This window comes from Toxotes jaculatrix, chromosome 2 (genome assembly GCF_017976425.1).
Source record: "Toxotes jaculatrix isolate fToxJac2 chromosome 2, fToxJac2.pri, whole genome shotgun sequence".
Lineage (NCBI taxonomy): Eukaryota > Metazoa > Chordata > Actinopteri > Toxotidae > Toxotes > Toxotes jaculatrix.
In genome coordinates, this window is record NC_054395.1 from 21768590 (window position 1) to 21795485 (window position 26896).

The following is a 26896-nucleotide window of genomic DNA, read 5'->3' on the forward strand; positions in this document are numbered from 1 at the left end:
AAACACATGCGTCTTTCCAACGCAGTGTAAGGTCTTTGTTGTCCATCATTAACTTTTAGCTACAACAACTCCGCGAAAGTTGTTTACAGGCTGCTGAGAGCGTAGAGTGTACAGCGTAGTTGTATCTCGCTATAAAATCACTTTACATAGATATGTAGGGTTTGTTTCAGGCTGCCACATCCATTGAATCACATTACGATGCGTTTTATAATACCAAGACACGGTGGTAGGTCAGAATACGCTTGTTTTAACCTCTAACAAACCAAAAGAGGACCTGTTAGCATCTTTACAGTTATGGCCAGTCATGCGGTGCTGACATCGGGGGCAAAACTCTGGAGATCTCTGGCCTGCACAAAGTCAGAGCTGCGTCTGGATCTCACTCTTGCCTGTGGACAGTCCTTCCGGTAGGTTGAGCAGACTCAGATAGCTTTCATATGCAACAAGAGAGCTGCTGAGTTTAGATCCTCCCTGTGCTTTTGCGTTAACATGTATCTCTCCTCACAGCTGGAGAGAAACCGCAGAGGGCCACTGGACCGGAGTGATGGGGGGACGACTGTGGACTCTGACCCAGACAGATGACACCTTGTGGTACCACGTTTATAAACACCAAGACGGGCAGAAATGGGGAAGTGACAGGAAGAGGAGAGCTGGTATTTCTCTCCAGGGGGAAAATCAGGGAAAGTCAGAAAAGAGATTCAAAGGGGCTTTGAAGAAGGAAGAGGAAGAGTTAGTGGCTGTGAATTCAGTGCAGGACACTGAGGAGGAAGAAGAGATGCTGAGAGATTACTTCCAGCTGCATGTGAACCTGGACAAACTGTACAGAGAATGGGGAGCAGCAGATCCCCACTTCAAGCAAATTTCAGACATCTTCACAGGTTAATATGTGTGTTTGTGCATTTGTGGAGTAGCTATTTGTTTTCATGAATTGTGTCTTAAGAATATAGTTTGGTCTTCCTTAGGTGTGCGAATGCTGCGACAGGATCCTACTGAATGCCTGTTTTCCTTCATTTGCACCTCCAACAACCACATCTCTCGTATCCAGGGCATGGTGGAGAGACTGTGTCAGGCTCTGGGCACCCCACTGTGCCAGCTGGATCAAACCTCTTACTATGACTTTCCGTCCCTGAATGCGCTTGCAGGTACTTTGCTCTTTCCCCACATACATTGGATAATATGTTTATCAGTCTAATATGTTTATCAGTGCTAAATGGGTTCCCTGAGCCACAGTGCCTATTCAGGCAAGGGTGGACCTTTTTCTCGTTTCTTGTTATGACAACATACCAGCCATCAGGTTACACCGACAACAGTTATTAAATGAGTGAAGCAGCCATATTGAGAGTCATCTTGAATAAAACTGTGAGGGGCTTGTCGTTGAAATGTTCATATCCCATAAAATAAGTGCCAATGTAAAAGTGCCATATTTTAAAACAGAAGAGCGTCACATGCTGTATTGTTATCATCACTGTATGTTTTTTTGCATTGTAACTGGCAGACAGCAGCGTAGAGGCATGTCTCAGGGATCTCGGTTTTGGATACAGGGCTCGGTTCCTACAGCAGAGTGCGAAGCAGATTCTGGACACCCATGGGCTCCAGTGGCTTGAAGGTCTACGCAGTGTCCCATATCTGCAGGCCCGTGATGCACTGCGTACTCTCCCTGGTGTGGGCTCCAAGGTATAGCAGCCTTTAATCTTTTTCTTAAAATTAAGTGAACTTGTAATGACATTGAATAAAGGCTTTGTGTCATCCTTTAGGTGGCAGACTGTGTGTGTCTGATGTCTCTGGATAAGGCAGAGGCCGTGCCCATTGACACACATGTGTGGCAGATTGCTAAGCGTGACTACAAATATGCTGCTGGCAATGGACAGAAGAGTATCACAGATAAACTTCACCGAGATATTGGTTGGTATTCACATATCTCCGTAGTTTGAAATGGTTATAAATATGGAATAAGTGTTCTCTAACTTTTAGCACAATGTTCAATCTCTGCACAGGTGATTTTTTCAGAAAACTGTGGGGTCCTTATGCTGGCTGGGCACAGTCGGTCAGTGTTCTTTTAGCATTCAGTATCTTTTGGTCAGTTTCTGTCACTTCTCCTCAAACTTTCTCTATCTGCTATGACCACGGAGTGTCTCTTTCTGTTTTAGGTGTTGTTCTGTGCTGACCTCAGGAAGTTCCAAAAGCTAAAAGAAATGCCACATCTGATGCAGCCGAAGAAAGAGGAAGAGGATGAAGAAGAAATGAGGGTAGTGTGCAAGAAAACAAAAATTAAGATGGAAGAAAATGAAACTGTGACGCACACAAGAACCAAGTAAGCGTGTCGTAAGAAAGCAACGATGTCTGTCAAGAATGAGAGGGTCTTATAAGGTAAACAATACTTACAGCAGGATTCACATCAGATTTTGACAACGCACAGTTAATTCAGCTTCATTTGAAAACTTACCAAAATGAAAAATATGGGAGATTCATTTCTCAGGAACACAGTATAAAATAGATTATTTTAAAGCGATTGTCAAGTGTTTTGTTTACATGTGTTTTTATATGCTACCGTAACCTCTCCTATGTCTGCTTCCCCATGAGTTTACTATTACAAATGCAGCACGCTGCTGTTTTTGTACAATAAAAGCAAAATACGTTAAGCACTGTTTTTTTTCCAGAAAAAATGTCGATATTCGCACAGTAAAGCCATCAGTCATATTTGTATGACTTTTATGATATATTTGTATGATTAGTCAAATTTATATTTGACTAAATGTTGCCAGAAGTTGCCTCTAGGTGGCAGCATGTATTGGAAGATATTGCTCTGCAATATAATATCACACAGTAGGCCATTTGCTTAGTTATTTTTTTCAGTTTTGAGAACAAATTGCACTGCTTCCCTGGGTGCCTGTTTTTTGTCAAGCCCCCAAGTTCCTGTTACACTATGTACCCACTACCCACACACCATGGCATTTCTATGCATGTCTCAAAAGGTCATGCAACACCAAAACGGTGTTTCTTCTGTGAATTCCTTGTATTAAAATAGTGCATCTGCCTGCTGGATCATAAAAAGCTGTTTGGCGTGGTGCCTGTTAAGTGCTGTGGTGTGTGTATGTTTATCTATAGGCATTAGTTGACTGTGTCAGCTGGTCTTTTCATAGCAGGGATTGTGACTATCTGCTGTCACTGCTAGGGGCTAGTGTGACTGTCTCTGGTGACAACATGGGCATGTCTCTTGGGCTATTTGACCTATTAATGTCTGTTCACGGCAATGACCGAGCAATATTTTAGTTTGTTTAAAATATATGGACAGAAATTCTTTTCACATGTGGCAACAGCGTACATGACTATCAAGTTGCCCTAATTTGAGAGGTATTTTCTGACATGTAGGATTGAGTGAGCAGGTGCATCGTGCATGTTGCATCTGTGTGTCTGTATGTGCATGTCTTATACCCATACAAGTGCTTGTTTTATTTGTGGAGTGTGCAGCCATGTGAGTTAATGAATATGTGAGTCAGCTTTCATCCCCACTCCAGTTGAGCTGGACAAAAGCTGGGGCCCAGCCTTAAGGCAGAGTCTTGCTGAAGAGGAAAAAACAGATAATAATAGTTTTTAAAAAAGGGTTGAGAGAACAGGAAAATGCTTAAACAAAAAAAGGAGAGCAGGAAAGGTGAAAGCGTGCTTGAGGTGGGGACATGAATTTTGAAGAAAAAGCCATGTGTGCACGCAAGTTGACACACAAAGACTCAAACAACACAACAGTGGCGTGTGCATTATGTAAGAGGTGGGTCACAGCTTGTGTTATGCCCTCAGGAATTGTTCAGTTGAGAGGACATCTCACAGACACCATCTATACTTCGTTATTAAACCTCATGTACATATATAAATATGAACATATGTTTTATTTTTTCTGATATTGGGGTATATGTATACTATAAGGGGTGGGTATTGTAGTATTTTTTTTTTTTTTTTATTCTATTTTTATATTATTTTAATTAATTTAGAAAACATATTTTTTTATCTTACACCTATCTTTAAAATCTTCTGTATACTACGTTTCATTGTCTTCATTTTCTATTGAGAGTTTGATTGTAATCAAAGAAATTCCCTCCACAAATTAGTAAAGCAACACTGATTGATCCTTATTTAAGAGGCTCTCCTAATGGCACTAGGGGGCGCCACTTTCGGCAAAAGGGAAAGGCCTCGGTCTATTTCCAGATGTGCAGCGGCAAGACTGAATTTGTTTGCCTTTGGGTGACAACGTGTGAGAGGTGGTTTTGTGGTTTTGTGCTGTCAAGCATGTGTGTGTGTGCTCATGGATAAAATAACCAGATTGGAGTGCCTGTTGTTTGACTGATGCAATTACTTAAATGCCTTACAATTCAAGGTTCTTCATTACACAGATGCAGAAATGTAGAAATCCAACACATTCAGTTTATTAGGCACACCTAGCTAAAACTAATGCGGTCTAATACAACACTGAAACCTTCATGGAGGTTTCAATGTTCAGTTTTGGTTGAGGCTGTGTTAAAAAGGTGTTGTATGATCGGTGTGGTGCTGTTGCATTGAGTTAGTGCATTTGCAGTTAGTGTATTGCATTTTGCAGTATAATCATGTTGCCCTTTACTGTGTGTCAAAGCTAACTATATTTGTCAAAGAGATAAACTTTAAAAAATTATAAATTATTATATAATAGTTGTTCTTATCACTATTCTTATCCATTTGTTTTTAGAAATTGATTCTTCATTTTTCATATCCACACTCTGCCTTCTTCATAAAATGATGGATGTTATTATTCCTGAATAGTAACAGATGTATTATATAACAGTATCTGACACAATACCTAAGATGGATCAAATTTAAAAAGAGTTGTGTTGATTCACTTTAGATGTGGTGAAACCCAATGCTGCTGGAGACAGCCGTGGAGGAGCCTGGCGGACGGGGGAGGCAGTCCCCACATGGAAGTCTGTCTTTGAGGCCCGGAGTTGGGGAGATTATTCTTTGGTGTCTAGACAACCATAGGGTGAAGGGAAAGCCACAGAAAGAAAAAGAGCACAGAGCCAGCAGAGGTGTTTTAGATCTTAAGCTGTTCTGACTTGTATATGTGTGGGGATGGATGTTCACATATGAAAGTCTTGACTGTTCCTGATGAAAGAGGCTTATTTTGTGGAGAAAATTAATACTTTCATCCATCTGATAGAATCTCTGCTTGGCCAGCTGTGATTAAGGTTCAATGCCTCATAGATCGGGTGGAAGAAACGGTTCCGTCTGCTGTGGTGTTAAATTTCAGAGCCCCTACCAGGATCAATTCAAATGACTAAGTGGAATGTATTCCGCCACCACCTACCACATTCCTGGACAAAGATGGTATAGAAACACTACACACAGTGTATATGGGTGTGGGATAGCATTAGTTCCATGTGTGGGTTTTCGTGTATGTCAGTGTCAGTGCAGCTAACTCCTTCCTTTTAAAGAATTTGTTAATTTAGGTAGCTTTAAAGAACACGCCCCTCTCACTGTATTTAAAGGCCACTAAAAATTACCCATATGAATCAAGAGCTGTCAGTCAAAGGCCATATACGTGTAACTTACAGGGTTGCCCTGCTTTAATTCAAGATAAGTAGCACACAGTGGTAGAAAGTAACAAGTACATTTACTCAAGTAATGTCCTTAAGTGCCAATTTTGAGGTACTTGTACAGGTACATATACTTGAGTATTTTTACGTATTTAATACCTCTACCGTCTGAGGGCAATGTTGTACTTTTATACCGCACTACATTTATCTGAGAACTGCAGTTACTAGTTACTTTACAAATTAAGATTTAACATGCATTAATCTCATTAAATAAAATATTGTTTAAGGTGAAACAAGTAGTTCACAACTTTTTGTCTTGTGACCCCTTATTATAAATAACTAGTTAGGGTTCCATCCTAAAGTAGGCACATTTTAACCAATTGTAAATGAGGAAAAAAATACCCATGTCGTTTTCAGAACAGGTCAAACTAGCTAGTTTATTAGATAGTAAACTGCTTGTCAAAACTGTGGGTTTGAGCACTTGTCTTAAAGACTGATTTGGAACACTTTATGCTACCACCTTATGCTAAGCCATTAATTTTAAAAAAGTCTAATTGTAATCAGGGAAACATCATGGTTCAAATATCTCACCTTTCATGAGTTTGGACCCACCTGAGCTCTTCCTTATTTCAATCAGTGCCCTTTCAGACAAGATGACAGGGCACCTGTGTGAGAGGACAGACTTATCTGGGCCATTTTACATTTCGATGTCAGATGAATCAGATAGTACACCAGATTACAGTAATCTTGTTACAAGAGAAATATAACTGGATAATACAACAATTCATACAATAAATACTGCACTCAGGAGGTGAGAAGCAGATGGGGCGTGAATATACACACACCTAAAATGCCTACTTGTGCTAAAATACTAAATTAAAATATATGAGACATAAACATCCGTTGTCTATCCTTCTCTCTTTGGTGGATGTTGTTAAAAATAGAGTTTGATCACTTATCCTCCACTAATAGAATATTAGTCATAATCCATGTGGAATAATGTGATTACCATCTTGAAATGTCCCCGCTCCTCCTGTCCAAACCCTTCAGTGTCTCTCTTGCTGGTTCAGTAGTAATGTAATGGTATTAGGACAATCCTCTGAGCTGCACAGGTTATTTTAGGACTCACCTGTACAGTGCAGACAATCTAACGAAAGTGACAAATACACCGAGAGAGAGAGAGAGAGAGAGAGAGAGAGAGAGAGAGAGAGAGAGAGAGATACACCAAGTGAGATGGTTATCTACTGGCAACCAAGCTGAAAATATGCTATGTACTTAATGTGCTTTGTCAACTTCTGTCTGCTTTTGGTCTTAATCGGGGCGGAACTGCAGTGTCAACAGCATGTCCAAACTGGAGTGTTGTGTTTGTGCAAGACAGAGAGACAATCAAGTTGGGGAAGAGAGGGTGGCACCCAGCCAAGGTGCAGCATGAGGAAACAGTATCACGTTGGCTCCACAAACCCTAGTTGGAGGGCAGGAGAGGGAGGCTAGAGTTTCATGCACAGCCCTGTTCCCAGCTTATTGTCCTCGCTGCTGCTGCTGCACCACACTGCCAGAAATGCCAGGTGCCTCCTCACCTGTCTCCATATGACACTCCTTAAACGCCTCCTAGCCACTTTTACGACCCGGTTTAAAGCGTAACAGCCTATTTCAAGTGAAAACCCCAGAACATGGATAGAGGCACTGCACGCTGTGTGATGATGTCAGTGCCAGTGTCGTCATATTTCCACCGGGCAGTGTCCAAACAGGCTGCGCTGCGTAAGGTAGATGAAGTGGTATACAGTGCACGGATATACTCAAGCTGAAACAGCGTGCTGTTGCGTAACAGCAGTGCCCGGCGGTAGGTTGGTAGGTAGGCAATCGTGTTTATCCGCTTGTGAGGAAAAAATGAGAGGGAGGGAGCGATGTGGAGTGAGATGGAGCAGTCGGAGGGGGCGTACGTCTCCTCACTAGCTCATGACAAGAGCGAGCTGGCAGCGGCACAAGGTCTGCTGAACACAACCTCCCTTGCATGTGTGGTAGAGGACCGTTTTCACCTCCACCGCCGCCAGTTGTAGCCTGCGGTTAAAAAAGCGGCGAAGTTGGCAGACTTCCTTTGGATAACTCGGTATGCCCAAGCCCTCATAATATATTGCCGCAGAGGACGCCATCGGAGAGGAGCCGCGCAGACCTGCAGGTATGTTTGTCGGTAACGGATGGACTTTCGTTAACAGTTGTGGAGCGGTTGCTATGCGGCGATACTTTTGCGCAGTGACCCATGCGTGACGCTGCCTCTACCTGTGCCGCGGTACTAGCCGTTTAGTTCAGGGTTACGGGCTGTGAACGTTAATTGAAGCCTTTTCATGTTTCTACCTGTACTTGGCTTTTGTGTTTGGTTCGTATGTTGTAACTGGGACTAAGAGCTAATGTCCCAGTCGTGAGGAGCGCAGGACAAAACGGCAGTTTGGGCGGATTTTGTCAGTTAGGTCGTGTCGTTAGGATGGTAACGAGCACAGTAACGCCGTTACTTCTTTTCATTAGCAACGGTGAATAATGTCATACTGACACTGAAATGTACAGAAATTGGCGTTAAATCGCCCCCCTCTATCAAATTGAGGAATATTTTGAAACCCAAAATTACTACCAGTCCTTTACGGTAGCGAAGTTTACACGGACACTGTTCAGCTAATGTTCGCCAACGTTACTACCTACTAGCTTACTTGATCCAGATAGCTACTCAGTCACTAATTAGTAACAGCTAGCTGCTCATGGATTCCTCTTAACCACCAATTCAGGAGACGTATCATAAGAGGGCTCTCCCATGGATAATTGGCTGCTTTGTCAATTTAAGTAGTGGCATTTTGTGCATTAAGTAGACTCCTTGTTTCAGTTCATTAAAGACCCCGTCAATAGGAATAGCTTAAAAATAATCCTGGTTTATAGCAAATTTACGGCTTCACCAGCCATGTGACTAGACCACCAGCTTCTTTCATTAATTTGAACGGGGAAACCTAAATGCCGATATCCCAGGAAATTAAAAACATTTCCTGTCCAGAAAGTGGAAACTTTGGTGAAACAGCAACAAGTGGAGTATTATTTCTCCATTTGGCCACTTCTTGCAGGTGTGCCACGCTTTGTGTCTGTGTGTGCGTGTTAACAGTGATATTTACGAGGGTTGTCCAACCTCACCACGTAGGAGAAGGGCTGTGGCACTTTAGAGGATCTGGCACCACCTGTTCCTCATCAGGGTTTGAACGCATCCAGCGGAAAGAGAAAGGCAGAAAGTTGGGGGCGGGGCGGGGGGGGGGGACCGCGCCAGTGCGCCTCTCACTGAGAGCGCACAGGGCAGGCAGAGCTGCGCCAGAGTGCTACTGGATGTAACGCAGAGCCCTGCCAGACGAGTTGAATTCAAAAGAAAAACAACACAGCCTAATCCACTGACAAGAGAAAAAGCCTCAATCCATTTCTGAAGTAGCTCAAAAAAGATTTACGGAGTGCTTTGATAGTATTTTCACGGAGAAGTGGGGTTTTGAAGGAGTAAAAGGGTGTTACAGGACATGAGATGATGCATGACTGCATGCCTCAGTATCGAGTAGCCTATAAATGGCTTACTTTTATGGCTTGTCTTGTTAAAAAAAAGAAAGTTATCTTTCACTTTCATATTTTGGGCCAGATGTTTTTAAGCTGGCAGGATAGTTAAACAATACCTTCCAGTTAAGAGCTAACATGTCTCACTTCCCAGAACAAACAGTCCTGAACTGTCAGAATAGTGGAAAATAAAGCATAGCTTAAAACATCAGTATGTCAGTGAAGCACAAACCCACTAACCACAAGACACAATCTGTTCCTAAGCTCTTTTATGGCTCTGGATCTTTTTGGCTGTGGGTATACCAAGCAGGCCAGTAAATTCATTACTACATTTTTATAAAGTTATAAATATGTAGCAAGGATGTCCACATGCAAGATAACTTTATTTTTATAAGCATACAATTTGCTTGCAAATTCAACAGTTGGCACACAACACCACTTAACACAGCAGTCATTTTATTGCATCCAGCCATAATAATGTGAGAGCCTTGGGTTGAAGTGGAGCTGTGGTTAACTCCCTGTAGCAGGCACACAGTTTATGACTTGTGATGCCTGTAATCAGTTTTCCTGAAAGTGTTTTGTGGCTTGACATGGTTTAGCAGCTGTCTCAATCACTCACCAGACTTGCTATCTCTGAGGGTGTGTTTCTGAGAATGTGAGTACTAATTTGAACATCTGAGCACTCTCAAGTCATTATTATTCACAAAATTTTTGTAGATGTCTCAGTTCTCTAGTAAACTTTGACTTTCTTTCCATGGTCACAGATCAAATGTCAATTTTCATAGCATGTGTTTTTGTGCAGAGGGTTGTGTATGTGTAGATGTCTGTGTGTGTGCGTGGTGGAGTGACAGTTAAAATGCCTCACCCTTTAAGGCTGACCTTCAGCCTTTTATCTGTGGCTCACATGAAGGCGGAACATCAGTCAAAGATGTTGTGGGGCTCAGCACTTTTAAGTTGGACATCCGCTTCAACTGGGGATCAAAAGCATCCGCAATTGGTTCTGGAGCCTCCTCTCTCTGTATAGCATGACCTTGCTGTGTGGTTGGTCGCTCCGCTGGAGTTTTGATGCCCCCCCAAGGCAGTGGAGCTCTTTGAGAGGCATCTTTAACACACTTTGGTTTGTCTTGAGAGGTAAATGGACAGCTTTAGTCTGAGGCAGAGGCCTAGAAGTTGGGGGAAAACTTCTTGGAATGCATGTTTAGAGCTTGTGTATCCCTTAATATATATCAACTTAATTTAAGATAAATAGTTAAGTGCCTGTTTTTATTAAAATTAAGTTAATGTGGTAGCTCTAATCGAAATGAGAAAGAAAATATAGTGGGAGCGGTTTGCTATCTATATGTTATTTCAAGGTGAGGAATTTTTAACGGTCAAACCAGCGACCTCCCCCACCACTTGCATACCAACATAACCACACATACTCCACGCCCATTTCACCCCTCTCTCTCTTTCTCTCTCTGTCTCACGTACACACTAATTCATAAACATACACTACTTCAATGTCTCACCTCTCCCCCTCCAGAGTGCAGTACAAACAAGTTATACATCTGTATGGCAAGCTGATGGGCAAGCAGGAATACTTAACTACTCTTTTGGTTTGAGGCACTGTTGCTTTGCAACGGTCCATCAGCTCTGTGTTGGTTTATTCCAGTCTCTCTCTCTGAGTTCCCTCTCCTTTTGTCTCTGTCCATCTTTGCTATTCCTCTGTCTTTGCATTCTGTGTCTGTCCATTCTTGCTGTCGCTGCAGAGACCCTGTTACTGTATCCCTCTCAGATTCTTAATATCAGTTTCTCATTTTTAAAATAAATCTTATTGTTTTTCTTGTTCTCACTTATTTTCACCTCCATCTTTCATCAACCAGCTGTCCTCACCTGATTGCCTCTCTGGTCATGACTTTGTTAAATCCTGCTCATTAGAGAGCCACCTTGACACTGGATGCTACAAGTCAACTCAGGTATTGGGCATTCAGTCTCAGTCAAAGACGCAACCTTGTAATCTAATGCACAGACATTCACAGCATTAGCATGTGTCCACACATATTCACATATACACTGAAGGAGACTAGGGCTGGGTATGAATTTTTTAGCCACGTTAGCGGTGTGGCACTGAGGATGGCAATGACTGTGGGTTGGTCAGTCGGTCCACCTCATTAACCTCATTAACTCTCTGATCCAGGAATATGTCAGATATGTAAACAAGTATACATATCTGACCAGACATCCAGTACTGTCTTTTAGTACTTTAAGGTTTTCAGTCCTGTGTGCTTAGGACTCATTTTGGCCAAACAGTATTTAGGCTTGGTACCAAGCGCTAATGGAGACAAGTTTAGATTACACAGCTCTTTGTTGAAAAGACAAAGAGAAAACACAGATCTTTCTGTCCCCAAATGGGCTCATGTCTGTCACTGAAAATATTCACTTAAATTAATGGAAATTGTGGACTGCCAGACTGTCTGGAATCTGGCAGAGAGAAAGAGGACGTTTGCAAGAATGACAGAGGTTCTCCAAAAACTTGACCGCACACCCCACCCTATCTGCCTGACTCCTTATGTAAAGTGACATTAGCTAATCTCATTAATACCTTAGCGTAGACATGACATCGCTAGTGCAATGATTAACTGATTAGTAACAGCTGCTGCTGTACTGAGTCATGTGGATGTTTATCCGGCAGGTCTATACTGTGGGCAAGGAGTTTATAGTAATCTTCAGATTGTTGCTTGCCGCTGTACTATTGGATATTATCCATGGGCATTTCCTGCTCTGGATAAAGAATGTATTGTGCGAGAGTGAGTGACGACATCTACACAACATGCACACCCCACTGCAAATGAAATACAGAGTGATGTGTCCCTCGGCCCCGAGGGGCTGAATGTGATAAAAATACACCCATCTGCCTTCTCCCCTTGGACAGTCACAGAGGGATGCTGTGTCTTGTTTGTGTGTGTGTGTGTGTGTCTGTATTTCACTCATTGTTGAAAGTGATGTGGTATGCAAGGATGTGCTATGGTTGGCTCCAAGCATGCAGGTCTACATTCAAGCCAGACACCAAACCAGCTGATTACACTGATCTGATCTCTGTTGTGTTTGGTTAGAAATGAAATCCAACAAGCCCATTTCCAGCCTGTAATTCACGCTGCTCAGAGGAGCTGCCAATCTGCTTCAGTCTACTCAATTTGTATTACTTCAGTGGAAACTTGTAGTAAATTTGTATAAATCCAGTCAAGAAAAACATTTTGAGGAACTGCTGCTTTGTGTGTGGCTGTGTGTTTGTGCTTATAGCCCATGTGCAGAGATGAGATTAATGCTGACAGCGTTTCAAATACAGCAGCGTTTCTCTCCTCTCACTAAAGCTTATTTGGTGAAATGCCTTTTGACATTCATTAATCACTACTACTGACACACAATGGATTATTTTGGATGAAGATATTGGTATGGTTACTAAAAACCATTTCTCAGTAATCACATTGTTTATCTCCAGCTGCCCATGTGCCAGTTAACTTAAGAGGAAAGGTGAAGCAGGCTCAGTTTCTCCGCATGCCTTCCTGGACAGGCTGCCATATCTCCACTTGGACCATAACAAACTTGTTAATCCTGAAACATAGTTTCCCCGTGACTCTTCCTCTTTCTCTCAAATATTCTGCCTGTTAGTTTCTGTCAGTTTCTGTCAACTAGCCACCCCCGTCCGCTCTACAACCTCTAAATTTACAGCCCTTGTCACTTCTCTCAGTCTTAATTTTGTCACAAATCCCCTCAATTCTTGCCCCTCCTTTCACCATACCCTCCACTGTCAGTTTCATTACCATCACTGTACCTCCTCCACCTTCTCCACCCTTCCATCTCTGCCCTGTCCCCTCCTGCTCATCCTCTCTGTGAACCAATTTCTTATCTCCACATTCTTACATCCGCCTCCTCTGTTTCTACTTATCTCTCTATCTGCAGGGCTTTTTTTTCCACCCTCATCCAGGAGCATGCTGTAGGACTGTGTTGAAATAGCTCCAGTTAAATGGGGGGGACACAAGGAAAAGAAAGAAAGGGGAAAAACAGGGATTAATCAGAGATTGGATTTGCCAACAGCCAACTAGACTGAGAACAGAAGAGGTGGCTGAGACAGGAAGGAAAATAAACATTGAGGCTACTGTGAGTGGGTGGAGATTGAGATATACTAACACTTATATTACTGTACTCATGGACAGCTTTTCTCTACAGCTGCTCCACTAATACTTAGTAAACAAGGAAACAAAACATGGGCAAATATACGACAAGCTCATAAGCATGCAGAGACTGTATTTGCTGTGCACTGGTCTAAATTTTCTCACATACCTACAGTATGATCTGACACTTCCTGGTTGGTGACTGAGCCCTTGTGCACACACGCATACTTAAACACATTTTTCCATATACTCACACAGACTACTCACATCTTGTATGTGTTCGAGAGCACAAAATGTACATTTTAACTGTGGTGTGCAGCTGCAGTATTTTCTCGGAGAACTAGACGTCACGATTGTGAATGGGCCCTAGGTGAGTCATAGGCAGCAGAATGAAGTCTCCCATAGGCACTGATGTCTTCTTTCTGTGCTTTCCCTCCTGATGTTTCAGGCTGAAGTTTCAGCATGATCCTGACTCTGCTCCCCAAGGTTATCTCCCACTGTGAGTCATAGGTAGAGACTAGTGTGAACAAGGGAGGTTTACGTAAGTCAGGGGCTGTAAAATGAAAGAAGAGGGGTGTTTTTTGATAAGAAGTACATTTTGAGGGGATGCAACTGGCAGCTGCTTAGCTAGATGACTCGTGGGATTGTGTAATCCTCAGTAGCCTGGGGGTTTCTACGTGTCGCTGGGCTCTCTGAGCTTCACCACACTCGATGTTACAGCTGTCAGCTCCTGGCATCTGTGACTCAAACAGAACTAGCAGAAATGAGAGGAGAATATACTTTGGAGGAGAAAGAAGCTGTTACTCATCCAAAAAACATTTTATGGCAGAGATAGTGTGGAAAAAAGTTCATGTGTCCATCTGCCACTGAATGAAACCATCTGAGACTCCTTTTGGTTTTTGCTTCAGTAGTTTTGACAGTGCAACTTGTTATCTAACTAACAAGTTGAACTCTTGCCTTTGTGGTTGTCCGTGTGTGTCGGTAAATGCTCCATGTATTCTGAAACAGTATACCTTACCACACCCTGTGTGTCTGCTGGTTTCATGCTGCTAAAACCCTGTGGGAGTTTCATTGACCTGCACTCTGAATCAGCATAGGACGGCTGCAGTATGCACACCTCAAAATAGACATTATCGCAGATTCTTACAGATTTACACAGTTTTGTTTATTGAATTTTAGCAAGCCATGAACCATTGCTATTACATATTAATTCTACAATGAATTCAAGCTTTTTCAACTGACCTGAATCAACGTTAATAGGTGTTTAACTATATTTCTGCCTCTGTGTGATATCATAACATTTACATGTACAGGATGCTTTATATGTTTGTGCTTTTTCTCTGCCACCAGAGACACAGTGGAAGGATGGTGTGACAGACACAGAGACAGACAGAGGGACCAGTCACTGCTCATCACTCAGAGGCAGACCATGGCTCCCATGTGCCTCCTATTCCTGGGCTTCTTTCTCTCCTTCCATCATTCTTCAGATGCCCAGACCATCATTGGCGTCTCCTCTTCCTTCTCTCCCTTTGACCTGCCTATTAATTCTTCACCTCCACCAACCAAGCAAACTGCTGCTCGATTCTGGCCTTCTTTACCTCCCAGAGGCCGTAGTGATGTGCCTATCAGAGCTACAGTCCGGGATAGGCCTACAAAGATGAATGCTGTGCAACAGGGACAAAGAATCGCCCGTCCCACTGCACAGTCCACTCCTTCTTTTATATCTGCCCTCTCCACGCAGAACCTCAGCAGCGGGCCAATTTTAACCCAACCAACTGCCTCCAGGCCCAGGACTGACACAGCTAGTTTAGCAATCAGCAGGGCCTTTGCAAGAGGAGACGCTACTACAAAAGGCCTAACTCCACCTCTGCCCACTTTGCCTTCCATAGCTGTCGCTGAGCCTTCAGGTGATAAGACAGTAACAATTCCAGAGGAGAGATCAGTCAAAGAGTCAGAGGATGGTGATTCACAGGGGTTAGGATCGGGTAGTGCTCCAACAGCGATGCTTGTGAAGGAGGAATCACCTGTTCCTCTGCCAACAGTGGGCGATGAAATGGCACAGTATTGGCCACAGGCACAGACAGCGATGTCTGAAATTGCTGATGTAAAGACACCGCCACCGGACAGCCAGACGGCGAAATCTCAATTGTTTGTGCTTACAACAGCCAGTAAAATCTCTGCAACACCACAAACTGAGACAAGAGCCACACTGTCCCCTGTGGTAACACAAGCGACATCTCGGACTGTAGTGTTAACAGGTAAGAAATAAAATATAAGTGTTTCATGACAGTAAAATGTTTGATTAGGTCAACATCTTTACACCATGTCACATGTATGTATTTTCCACTATATTTTAGGTGAACTGACAGCAAACACTCCCCCCGCCGACAGAGTTTCTCCAAAGCAGGACTTTGCTGCTGGGACAACAACCACCACCGGCTCTGCTAATAAACAGTCACAGGCTTCAGGGCTGCCAGTTACTGCCCAAGGCCAGAAGAGTTCACATTCAAATACAGCAACACAGCAAGTGACAACCACATCTACAACTAATGTGCTTACTACTACACAGGAAACTGTCAGAACATCCTCAAAAGCAACAGATCAGCACAACAAGACTGTACAGTCATCAAGGACAGGTAAGAGACGAGGGCTTTGTGTTTTGTGGCTGACTAGTTTTAGGGTTGTTGTTTTTTACTTTGATGATTTAATATGGAATTATTTGTGCAGCTGGGATTTTTTTTTCCTGGAAAAATCTGGACAAAAGCTTCAAAGAAGGGAAAGAGTGGAGACACTTTTCCATGGAAAGTGGGGTGGTAGTTGTGTGGGGTAGACGCAGCAAGGGAAGAAAGTATGAGCGGGAGGTAAGAGGGAGGGTTGAAGAGGGGGCGGGTAGATTCGCAGCCAAGCAAAGAGATAGACAAGAGGGGAAAAGTAGGGTCTGAAAAAGAGACTGTTGAGAATACAGATGAGAGAGTAGACAGGGTGGGTGAAAGTGTGGCAGAAGAAAGGTACAGGCATAGAAATGAAGGGAGTGGGGAAGGTAATGAGAACCAGATGTACAGAGAAAGGGAGGGGAGTTGAGGAAAAGTAGATGGAAAAGGAAAAAGCATGACACATGGGACACATGAGCCAGTCTCTTAGATACCATGAGAACAACATCTTAATGACTTTTAAGCACATTTAAAGTCTTCAAGTAGACTCCCAAGGTCCATGAAAGAAATAACAGCCTGCATCCATGAGTGCCAGTTTGTACTGTATGTATATATCTGTCCACATTTGTATCTGGGCCATAAACATGATTTTATTTTCTATGAGATGGAGCAAGATATTTATTTTTAGTTTATCGCAACATGTGGAAATGTAAAGCAGTGTAAGCAATGAAAAAAACTCAAGGCTAGGAGTATGTTTAAGTGTATCCAGCTGTGAAATGTGATCAGCACATCTGGAATGTGTCTGGATCTTGCTCCTGTAAAGAAAAAGTTTGAGGGAAGGAAGTAAAACATGCCTTTATATAAATAAAGACGTGTGTCTGTGATCTGTATGCGGTGCTCACCTATGTGAGATTGAGAGTGAAATGTATGTGTGTGTGTGATAGGAGGGACGAAGTGAAGGAGTGAGACAGGAAGTGAAACATGTTGGAGTGAGTCATTACTCAGCGTGTCAGCTTTATGGGTGTCCTCTACAGTGTGAGGACCTCCTCAGTCCTCCAAGTGGCTGATGGTTTGAGTGTTTTAGCACTCACCATTTTGTTCCACCATCCATCAAGTTAAAATGTGTATGTGTGAAACAATTCCTTATAAATAATTCTGGATAGCCGCAGGCTACAACTGTTTCTTAGTGACCCAGCAGTCACGGAGTCATTATATTTTTTATTTACTGTCTTCCTATAAAACAGATTTGAATTATTATATTTAGTAGTAGTATTTTTCACGTAATGTCATGGTGCTCGCTGTTATCTTCACAGTTGAATAGCTCACAAAGCACTCAGTGATGAATGGCACTGTGATTATAATGCTGTTGGGCACTTCCAGGGTATTGCAGGGGTGGCAGGGTGACAAGGTGCAGTGCCTTGATCAAACAAAAATATGCGTGTGGATGAGAAAGTGAGAGACAGAGTATGAGATGATACATTGTCAAGCTGTTGTCTCGTCCCACAAGGGATTTATGCTTTCTGTAATACCGCAAATTTGAACAGAGAGATTTCCTTATTCACTGCTGCATTGTGACACTGTGCTGTGGTGTGTACCGTAGATGTTCTTGTTAATTACATAATCTAATCCAATTACAGCCACTCAGTTACTACTCAGTTGTCCAGAGGATTTTCTCTCACCAAAATGTCTGATGCATATAATGTAGATGATGTGGTGGCATGGTACTCGGATTATCCTGAGATCTGACCATGTTATGATTGCTATTTCAGTTTTATTACGTGTGTAGCAGGAGACAGTAACCTGACACAGAGATTAGAGAAAAGAAACTGATGTAAATCTAACAAGGCCTTAAAAATAAATTTTTCTCAGACTGTATAAACTGGATAATTTGATTAGGCCTCGTCTTCGTATTTATATTACATACAGACCTGGGACAGTGTGTCTTTGCAGAACTGATTAAGTTACTATGAAGGACTTTGAGGGTCAGATTGTGAGCTACACCCCTCTAGTGGCTCTGAATAGTATTTCATGTACTTCTCTAGCATTGATCTACTTTTCAGTCAGATGGCAGGAATTGGGGAAGGGATATTTTATCTATTCAATAACATTTAGATTGTATATATTTAAAAATCTGAAAACCGAAACTCATTTCTCCTTTTTCTAGGGACCACGTCCTTCCTTACCACTGGTATTGTGCCAGTCACCCGAACAAGGTTTGGCCCCACCTACCAGACTGGTATTGGACAGAGGAACCGCTCCATTCTCCTGGGACATCCTCACCAAGCTCCCTATTCCACTTCTAATCCAGCCCCCTCTCCCAGCATCAATCCCTCCCCTAATGACACACTTCTCTACTGGGGTGACCTGAGCCGGACGCTGGCTTTCGCCTGGGAGCTGCATGTCTATGGCTCAGCAAGTCTCTTCCTCCTCTTGTTTGCTGGAGCTGCTCTTGGCCTCACTCTGTCCCCTGCCACAAACTGTCCTCATCGGGGTGCTGTTGCACTTGCCAATGCCCTATTGTTTCTGGCCGGAGGCCTTAGGGCAGCTCTCTTTCTAATTGATCCCTATGGCACACGAAACTTGCTCCCTCGACCTGCAGTTACAGCCCTCTACAACTTGCCTCTACACCTGCTGGTGTGGACACATGCTGCCCTGGCACTGCTGGCCTTGAGGGTGGCAGGGGTAAGTGTGTTACCTTCAACTATGGAGCGGCCTCCTCTGGTGGCTGTGTTGGCAGTGTTGCAGTGTACCCTGCTGCTGGCAGCAGATCTGCTTTCCCCAGCCCTGTCGCCTGTGGTGCCCGTCACGCTGCAGGTCCTGTCCCTGTGCTGGGGCCTGGCTCTCTGTCTGGGCTTCCTCTTCTATGTCTTTCCACGTATACGCTGCCCTCCCATTCCCCACCCTGGAGTCCCTGAAGAGTCCAGGAGGAAGGCTTGGACAGGGAGCAGGAGGATAGGTGTGACCCTGGGGAGAGTACTGGCAGTGTGTGCAGTTGTTGGGGCACTGTGCTGTGGGCTGCATGTTCATGCCACATTATGGCTGTATGGACTGCTAGGAGATTGGACACACTTCAACTGGGCATGGTGGCTGGTTCACTTCTGGGCCCGGCTCCTGGAGCTTGCCTGGGGGTTCTCCCTGCTTCTCCTGGGTTCTTGGGTGTTCTGGAGACCTCAGGGTTGCCAGGGAAGGGAGGAGGGTGGACCAGATGGTAGAGCAGCAGGAGACCTGCCATCCCCTGGCCAATCTGCAGGGTCCACTCAAAGACATACCTGCTGGTCCAAGATAGTGCAGAGCCTGAGAGGGAAGCCTTGCAGAAAGTCTGACAGTAATGGAGTAGGAGGAGGAGGGCCAGGGGAGGTGCCCAACAATTGGGCTGGCCAGGAACGTCCTGGAGCTGACATCAGTAAAAGTCTGATCAGGAACCAGAACCATGAGCAGGCAGCTGCCCAGCCACGCTCTGTCAAAGAGAGCAACCGGGGACGCAATCATCGGGGCCACTCTGCAGAACGAGGTATATCTGATGGCTCCACGGGCTCCTTGCTCAGACTGCAGGTGCTGGGCCGGCCCCCACAGCGCTCAGTGAGTGGCAGCCTGGATCCAGATAGGGACACTTCCCTGTCTCTATATGAGTTTGATCTGCGGCCCCCCTCTCCCATTGACCTGACCCGCAGCATTGATGAGGCTCTGCACAGGGAACACCTACTAGGAGGAGGCAGCCTGTTTCATCCTTTGAACCAAACATCACAGTCCCCCTCCCCAGGCTCAGGGGTCAGCCAGGGGCCCTGGCTCCGCAGGAACAGTGATCCTCAACTGCTTTCTGAGAGCAGCGAGGCCCCAACAGAGTCTTCCATGCCACTGGGGGGCAGCGTACTCAGCAGTGTACCCAGCAGGCAGGTGACTGCTCCCCCCACGCCTTCCCACCAGGGTCACAGGTGGGCTGGGAACGGGGTGGGGAGTGTCCCTTCTTCAGTGTCATGCCCTGTGTCACTTCGTCCCTCCAGAACATCAACAGGGCATCTGGGGGAGGATGGAGTGGATGACACGCGGCCATTCATCACACCAGACTCAGAGAGGGTGCGGGGACGGGCTGGGAGGCCGGTGGGGTCACGGAGTTACCTGGAGGTCAGCCGACATGACGACTCTGCCAGCGTGAGCAGTGAAATTATTGACCTATGAACCAAACCTTGGACATGAGGACCAATGACTGCGCATCAGACATACACATTTATCAGTGAACATACAAATCTTATCAGTGAACTACCTAAAAATTTATTCTTTTTAGAAGTGGAAAAATATATAAAAAAGGGGTTCTGGGTGATGAACTTAAGAATATCGCCTACTTGCCTTTTACCATGATAAAGAGTTCAACAGCTGTGTTTGTGGAAGAGATATGGTATACCTTTTACTCTGGGAGTATAGCACAGATAAGCAACACAGCACATTCATAACTCTCCATCTCTTTCTCACACACACATTATCTCCCTCTCTTTCTTGTCCTAATTTCCTTCCAAACTCACCCACACACCTGCATGACACTGGCATAACTTCAAGTACACTGGGACCATACACACATTTCAACAAGTCCTAAAGAAAGGCTCCTCATCAGGCTTGGCGTGAAATTTGCGATGGGGATGAATTTCGTCTTTCCGTAACGAATGAAATCAATAAAATAGGTTTTATTGATGAATTCTGAAGTCTGAGAACATACTTAGCACAGTCGAGAGTTGCAGTAGGTTTGAAGGAGGGGAAAGACAAATGTGGTTCTTAGTGTCTGTAGGTCCCACTTGTTGTCTCTGTGAAAAAATGTCTGCATGTCAGCAGTCGTGAATTACATTGCTATCATAGAGTTTATTCGCTGTCTTCCATATTTCAGTTCGCTTTGTACAGTAAAGATGTGCCATACATAACCTTAGTTGGTTTTGTGCTAATTGTAATTGTTCTATAAACCCATTATCTGGGTTAACTCTCTATAGCGTCTTACCAGTATCATAGTGACTCAACTATGGATTACTACTTCTAAGCTCTTAACATGCTGCCGCTGTTTTTGTTGTCCAGTCTGCCTTGTATGTTAATGTTAAGCTGGTTACATAAAGAGGCAGGCTGTGAACAACAGCCAGAGACATGCAGACGCATGCTTACATGTGCAACTGTTGCTGAGGCTTTTAGCATTTGCCGAAATTGTCAGTTTTAAAATGAAATTCAAGTATTCAACTGTGAGGTTAATGCATTTCATCTTGGGATTTTGCTGTTGGACAAAGCTTTTGCAATCAATAATTATGTACAACTGAAACCTCTGACTGTATTTTTACAGAATCTAAGAATACTAAACATAATCATGATCGTATCATTCGCATCGAGTCAATTCGAGCTGTTCAGACTCGTACCTAATTAAATGCTACACAGCTTTGCAGGGCTGAAACACACAAGACTGGCTTGGCATGAACCTCAGAACTCTTATACCTAACTCAATAACAGAGCACTTAACTGTAAGCCTGAGCACTAGACTGAAGTATTTTACTACTCGAGAGGAAAATATCTTTGAAATATACAATGTATAAGCAACAATGTAAATACTGTTATTTTTGATGTTCATGAATAAAGGTGTATTTGAAACATAGTCGTAGTTGTTACTGTGAAAGACAATCTAAAGTGGTATTGCTTATGTGTCTGAGCTGTGCAGACAATTATGCTATTTTGACATGAGATTGTGGCCTGTTTAGGACATGCAGAGCTGTGACAGTCAATACTTGACTTACATGTCAAGGACTTTCTGGGCTGTGCTCAGGATTGTAATAATGATGCTGATTTTTGCTAAATGTATAGCTGATAGCCATGGTCTGCAGGATTTTGATTTCTGCTTTATTTTTTCTGTTATTAAATGATGACAGGCATTGGAAAGAAAAACAAAAAATACACTCTGTTTAGTCTATTAATGAACAAGGCGCTGTTTGGTGATCCTGAAAATTGCACAGTGGTTTCCTCCTCAGTCTTAGATTTGCATAGTTTTATTCCAAAATGACTTTTACATTATTGAAAAACTGAGACTTGCTCTCACAGATCGATTGCTGGAATTCTGTCCTGGGACGCTTTTGTGAATACATAATGATAAAGTGGCATTTTTCCAAGTTGGATAAACGTGATTTTGGAATAAAACTTAACTCATGTCTCTGTCCCTGGTGAGAGCCAGTCCATGATGTGTTTTCCTGTTACCTCAGGGTGACTAGCAGTACCTCCCAGTGATGTGAGATATTTGACTTGTTTAGTAGTGACAGTACAATGGCCTTGTGTTGTTGTCTACATTCCAATGAACCAGTAAGATTCCACTGTATAAGTACTCTGTTACCTCTTTTACTTCATGACCAGGGTGGTACCTCCAGCACCTGTAGTATTGTCCCCCTCCCCAAAGCAGTACGTGCCACAAAAAAATACAAGCAACGCCCCCCCCCCCAGTCTGTAGTCACAGTGCACAAGTACAGTGTTAGCTTGATTTGTTTATTTTGCTCACTGAACTTTTGTTCTTGTATTTCTTGCTGCATTTTGTGTCTATTCGAAATAAAATGTAGAAAAATCGAAATCTTCTTTCTGTCATACTTTCATGGCTTTTGGTTATGTATTTTCACACAGTGGTAATGGTGAGAATAAGTATGAGCAGCTACAGAACTGTGCGAAACTGAAGATCAGTGTTTTTCATCTTCTTCTCATAGTCTTCATCAAACTGCTCATTCTGTTGAACAGTAAAATGATTCATCCAGTCACCAACTTTTCCTGTGAAAACAAAAACAGCAATAGAATTTAATAGAGTATTTCTCTTTCTTTTCTGTTTTCTTTTTAATTCTCCCAACATATACCAACACAGAGGAAAATGCATCTAACCTTTGCGCATAAAAGGAGATATCGTAAAATCAAAGGCTTCATCAGTGGAGCCGTTCGCCATCTTGTTGTTTTTCATGTTGTCAAACAGGACTTTTTCTGTAACTTGTCTCTTCAGCTCTGCAGAGGTAGACAGTCCCAGGAACGAGCACAGCCGGCTGAGCTCTCGTTCAGTGTCCTGCAAAAGCAAAAAAGTGAAGCCTTGTGTTTACAGTCCCGCAGATTAACTTTAGTGCTCACCTCAACCAGGTCTTCATAGAACAAATAGAGGATGTTAGATGTGGTCTGTTTCTTCTCCCACCAGCCTGTCACATGTTCATACCAGGAACCAAACACCACTGTCAGGTAACAGAAAGACAAGTCACAGGTGATAAAATAACATCATGTATCACATATTCGCCCTTTGATGTGCTTTTATTTTGTTACTCACTTTTTCCGTCCATGAATCTCTGCAGGTAGCTATTCCAGTCTCCCGGCTCTGGCTGGGCCATGTTCATGCGATCGAAGTGGAAATAAGACACCACGCTGTCCTTGGCGTTGCGGGCCACATAGACTACCTAAATTGAGAGAAATCAGAAATGAAAGTATACAGTATATTTGTGGCTCACTGTTAAAGATGTTAAAGTTGATGATGAGAGCAACAGAAAAGCATATTTTAAAAAAAGTATAAGCCATCAGCACCACTGTACCTTATACCTTAGAGTTCTGTTCGTAGAAGGATTTGGGAATAAACTGGACTGGCAGATGTGTCTTGATAAGGCGCGGAAAGGTGGTTAACTCATTCAGCTCATCAATTCCTGATGCAAGGTGTGAATTTACCAAAATGTCACAATGACACTGAACTACTGTATAACATTATTGCCTGTGTCACAGTATCAGCCCGTTAAACAAACTTGCCTGACGGGAATCCAGGCATCTGTATCTCCAGGAACGGCACTCTCTCATGGAGAGGAACTGAGTTCTGACGTTCAGGTGGCATCTGGCTGAAATACAAAAGGTCCAGGATGTAGCACATCCACGTGGTTCCTTGGAAATCAAAGCAAGACAATATTAAAACAAAAGCAAATGCATGCTACACCAAAAATACCAGAAGAATGTGCCAAAGAAAATAAAAGCTCTCCCACGAAAAATCTCCACCTGCTTTGGGATAAGTAGCTATGAGAATATCATCTGGTCTTGCTTTGACGTTCTGTATGTTGTCCCAGTTGTCAGTAAAGTATTTGGTCATGGAGACTCCATGGAAGTCGAACAGTGTGGGCCGGGGTGGCAGCTCCATCTGAGAAAAATGGCACAAAATTTTTATTTTTTTTTTAAATAAACAAGTTTCTCCAGACGGCTGATGGCCAGGTTGTTAATGGACATGAGGACAAGTCATTTAAAACATATCTATCGGCTGTTGTAAAAGTGGTTAGTTCCATAAACCTGACACATTGATCAGAGGTTCTTCACATTGAAGGTTATTCAGTAAGTTTATTGCTCATGGCCTCATTACACTTAGCTTGGAATAATAATTTGTGTCTGATGTTATTTTCCAAAGCACAATTTCAATTAACTTGTTGGAAATTCTCAAAATCACATTTATTCCTGCTCCCTCTTGGAAAAACCCAGAATCTCTGTCTATGCAATAATTTCCTATTTCAAAAGTTTAAGTACTGGATACTGAAGATGTCTTCTGCTTGTCCATTCAAAGTGTATGAGCACCAGAGACTTACAGTTTCCACACTGCACTTGTGTGGGTTGCATACTGGACTACGATTGGCTTCAAAATTAGTTGAGATGTAAAAAGGATCTTTCTGGCACGAGATCCATGTGTTAAACTCAGACTTTAGTTGAGCAGAGAGAAACTTTACCTCTTAAACAGATGTCAGTGAAAACAAACTGCAGACGTCATTCTGCACAGTAAAGGTCAAAAGTCCAAGTGAAGCAACAAAAAACAAAGCACATTTTGGAGTGGAATGGGTCTGGAATTTGATCCTCTTTCACTGCTATTCTGGAGGAAGTCCAAACCAGTTTTATTTACGTGACAACTCTCAGCCTTTAAAGGAACAGTCTAAAGTGGCTTTTTTTTGCGTATGGTCCAAAACTATCGGTGATTTAATAAAACACAGAAAAAAGATCTCTGTAATGCACGCTAGATTCACACACATACAATGAGGCAAATGTATATCTTCATAGGTGCTGATTATTTATTACTTGGAGCAGTCACACAAGTACTCATTATGACTGTGAGGATTTTAACATCACATACTTATAAATTAAGTTTAAGAAAGGTGTCCAATGGTTTATTTATAGTTAGTTAATCAAATGACGAACACATAGTAAAAAGGTATATATGATTTGCCAATTATTCAATTTTGCCAAGCAGTCACACTATATACTACAAATGTTAGCAACATGTAACAACTACAATACCGGGAATATAATTAATCAAAAGACGACACAACAAACCTTTTGTTCATTCCAGAAACCCTACATAAACCTCAAGGCATTATCTCACCTGGGTGTGATCTTCACCTGTATGTGTGGCACTCTCATAAGCAGTCCAAAGTCAATGCTATATCTATCTGACACACTGTGCACTTCGGTCAAAGGAAACACACACACAGATACAGCATTTATACAAAGACTGTGTTTACACACAGGCTTTTGGAGTATCACGGTTAGCCAGGCCCCCTACGTTTCAATTTCTACAGTTAGACAGGGGCTCAATCACGCCCATCGGCCGGCCTGTCAGACAGGCCAGACAGCCAGGCCCCCTGGCCAACGGTTTCAATTTCTACACTTAGACAGGTGCTCACGCCAATCGGCCGGCCTGTCAGACAGTCCATCAAAATGTGAAATAGCTGCATTTGTCCACAGTACAAAATGTATCAGTCTCACAATTGGGGCCTGAAAATTGTGAAATGCTCACTTTATTGTACTGGTGTGCCCAGTATATTGAGAGAGCACAAACTGATTAAATGGCTGCAAAAGAAAAATATACTACAAATGAAGGTTAAATGCAATTCATGTCAGCATAAAATGAAGCTGAAGCTGCGGAGAGATTGTGTGGACTGATTTGATTAAGATTATTTTTTATGAATACCTAACAAATCATCTGTTAAACATGAATTAAAAAAAGGTGTAACAGTGGGTATTTTAACACATCTACACTACTTCACCAATAATTTACTAATAAGACTGATCATATTGAAAATTAGTTGATGATGAATAAATCATGTACAAACAATGTTGACACAGCATTTTTCATTATATCTAAATCATTATGTTCAACTTTGGTTATAAATGGTTTTATAATCATTTACAAATGTATATAAGCATTTTGTTCATGATTAGTTAACTATCTACTAATATCTACTAATAGTTTACAAATGTCTTATAAAGGATCGTTATTCTAAAGTGTTACCTTGTATTTTATTGTAGTGTAGTCGAACAAGAATGTGCATGGCGAATCAAATCCCAAACAATCCATGAACCAATAAATGACACATATTGCTTGCACTTCATTGTATTGACCACTAGATGTCCTACTCCAGCACTGTGTCATTGAAGCCTCGGGAAATTAACCTTTTTTTTTTCATGTGTCAAAGTTTCATCAAAACCTCAATCAGCCATCACTACCCATCCCAGCCCCAGCTCCCTGAGTCAGGGTTTTCATTTATACACATTGCACACACCCATCGCTAGTGATAGTCCTCTAACACCCGAGGCTCCGACACATGCGCGGTAGCTCATGAAGCAGTTGTACCTGCTTCATGTGCCGAGGTGTGGTTTGGTCACGTAAGTAGTGACATTTGAAGCACTTGAGTGACGTTCGAAGCAGGTGAGTGCCTCGGACGTCATACGAATTACCTGATTGGTTCGGTTTGTCATGTGAATCACGTGACGGGATCGAATGTGTTCAGAGATAGGATAGCTCTATATAGTGGCGGTCATTTGAATTTTTTTTTTTTTTTTTTTTGCAGATTAGATTGGTTTGTTGCGGTTGTTAGATGTTTTGAGAATTAGTAGTGTTGATAGCGTATTTTTGGAGAATCAGTGTAGATAGATCAATAGATATATAATATATAAATAATATAATATATAAATTAGATAGATACCCAAA

At 42.8% G+C, this 26896-nt stretch overlaps 3 protein-coding genes across 5 annotated transcripts; 2 read left to right on the plus strand and 1 right to left on the minus strand.

Annotated features, from left to right (window-relative positions):
• The first annotated feature begins 68 nt into the window (after positions 1–68).
• Positions 69–5779, plus strand: ogg1 (8-oxoguanine DNA glycosylase). Of its 2 annotated transcripts, XR_005896527.1 has the most exons (8): positions 69–404; positions 505–875; positions 960–1139; positions 1493–1671; positions 1752–1899; positions 1992–2041; positions 2145–2364; positions 4865–5779. XR_005896527.1 is itself a non-coding variant. In XM_041065687.1 (7 exons), the coding sequence occupies exons 1-7, from the start codon at positions 295–297 to the stop codon at positions 2310–2312; spliced, it is 1206 nt and encodes a 401-aa protein (XP_040921621.1). In that variant the 5' UTR covers positions 70–294; the 3' UTR covers positions 2313–3933. The 2 variants fall into 2 exon arrangements, 1 of the variants encoding a protein (XP_040921621.1); XM_041065687.1 differs by lacking the exon at positions 4865–5779 and having other exon boundaries at positions 70–404; positions 2145–3933.
• A 1684-nt stretch (positions 5780–7463) lies between these two features.
• On the plus strand, positions 7464–22370 carry LOC121193018 (proline-rich transmembrane protein 3). The gene is made up of 4 exons (XM_041055118.1): positions 7464–7728; positions 14621–15528; positions 15628–15906; positions 18086–22370. The coding sequence occupies exons 2-4, from the start codon at positions 14700–14702 to the stop codon at positions 20095–20097; spliced, it is 3120 nt and encodes a 1039-aa protein (XP_040911052.1). The 5' UTR covers positions 7464–7728; positions 14621–14699; the 3' UTR covers positions 20098–22370.
• A 26-nt stretch (positions 22371–22396) lies between these two features.
• LOC121193027 (cytosolic sulfotransferase 2-like) lies at positions 22397–25396 on the minus strand. 2 transcript variants are annotated; one of them, XM_041055129.1, is made up of 8 exons: positions 25289–25396; positions 23929–24067; positions 23689–23817; positions 23488–23588; positions 23222–23348; positions 23032–23129; positions 22795–22969; positions 22397–22686 (listed from the first exon to the last, which is right to left on the minus strand). In XM_041055129.1, the coding sequence occupies exons 2-8, from the start codon at positions 24065–24067 to the stop codon at positions 22574–22576; spliced, it is 882 nt and encodes a 293-aa protein (XP_040911063.1). In that variant the 5' UTR covers positions 25289–25396; the 3' UTR covers positions 22397–22573. The 2 variants fall into 2 exon arrangements, with proteins under 2 accessions (XP_040911063.1, XP_040911072.1); XM_041055138.1 differs by lacking the exon at positions 25289–25396 and adding an exon at positions 25240–25261.
• Positions 25397–26896: the final 1500 nt, after the last annotated feature.

Excerpts from the sequence above, each read along its gene's own strand:
- ogg1 (XM_041065687.1), top strand. The coding sequence starts at position 295 with ATGGCCAGTCATGCGGTGCTGACATCGGGGGCAAAACTCTGGAGATCT. Across the intron at positions 405-504 it reads GCCTGTGGACAGTCCTTCCG|CTGGAGAGAAACCGCAGAGG; the intron begins GTAGGTTGAGCA and ends CTCTCCTCACAG. Across the intron at positions 2,042-2,144 it reads ATGCTGGCTGGGCACAGTCG|GTGTTGTTCTGTGCTGACCT; the intron begins GTCAGTGTTCTT and ends TTTCTGTTTTAG.
- LOC121193027 (XM_041055129.1), bottom strand. The coding sequence starts at position 24,067 with ATGGAGCTGCCACCCCGGCCCACACTGTTCGACTTCCATGGAGTCTCC. Across the intron at positions 23,818-23,928 it reads AGCTACTTATCCCAAAGCAG|GAACCACGTGGATGTGCTAC; the intron begins GTGGAGATTTTT and ends TTGATTTCCAAG. Across the intron at positions 22,687-22,794 it reads ATCTCCTTTTATGCGCAAAG|GAAAAGTTGGTGACTGGATG; the intron begins GTTAGATGCATT and ends TTGTTTTCACAG.
- LOC121193018 (XM_041055118.1), top strand. The coding sequence starts at position 14,700 with ATGGCTCCCATGTGCCTCCTATTCCTGGGCTTCTTTCTCTCCTTCCAT. Across the intron at positions 15,529-15,627 it reads TCGGACTGTAGTGTTAACAG|GTGAACTGACAGCAAACACT; the intron begins GTAAGAAATAAA and ends ACTATATTTTAG. Across the intron at positions 15,907-18,085 it reads TGTACAGTCATCAAGGACAG|GGACCACGTCCTTCCTTACC; the intron begins GTAAGAGACGAG and ends TCCTTTTTCTAG.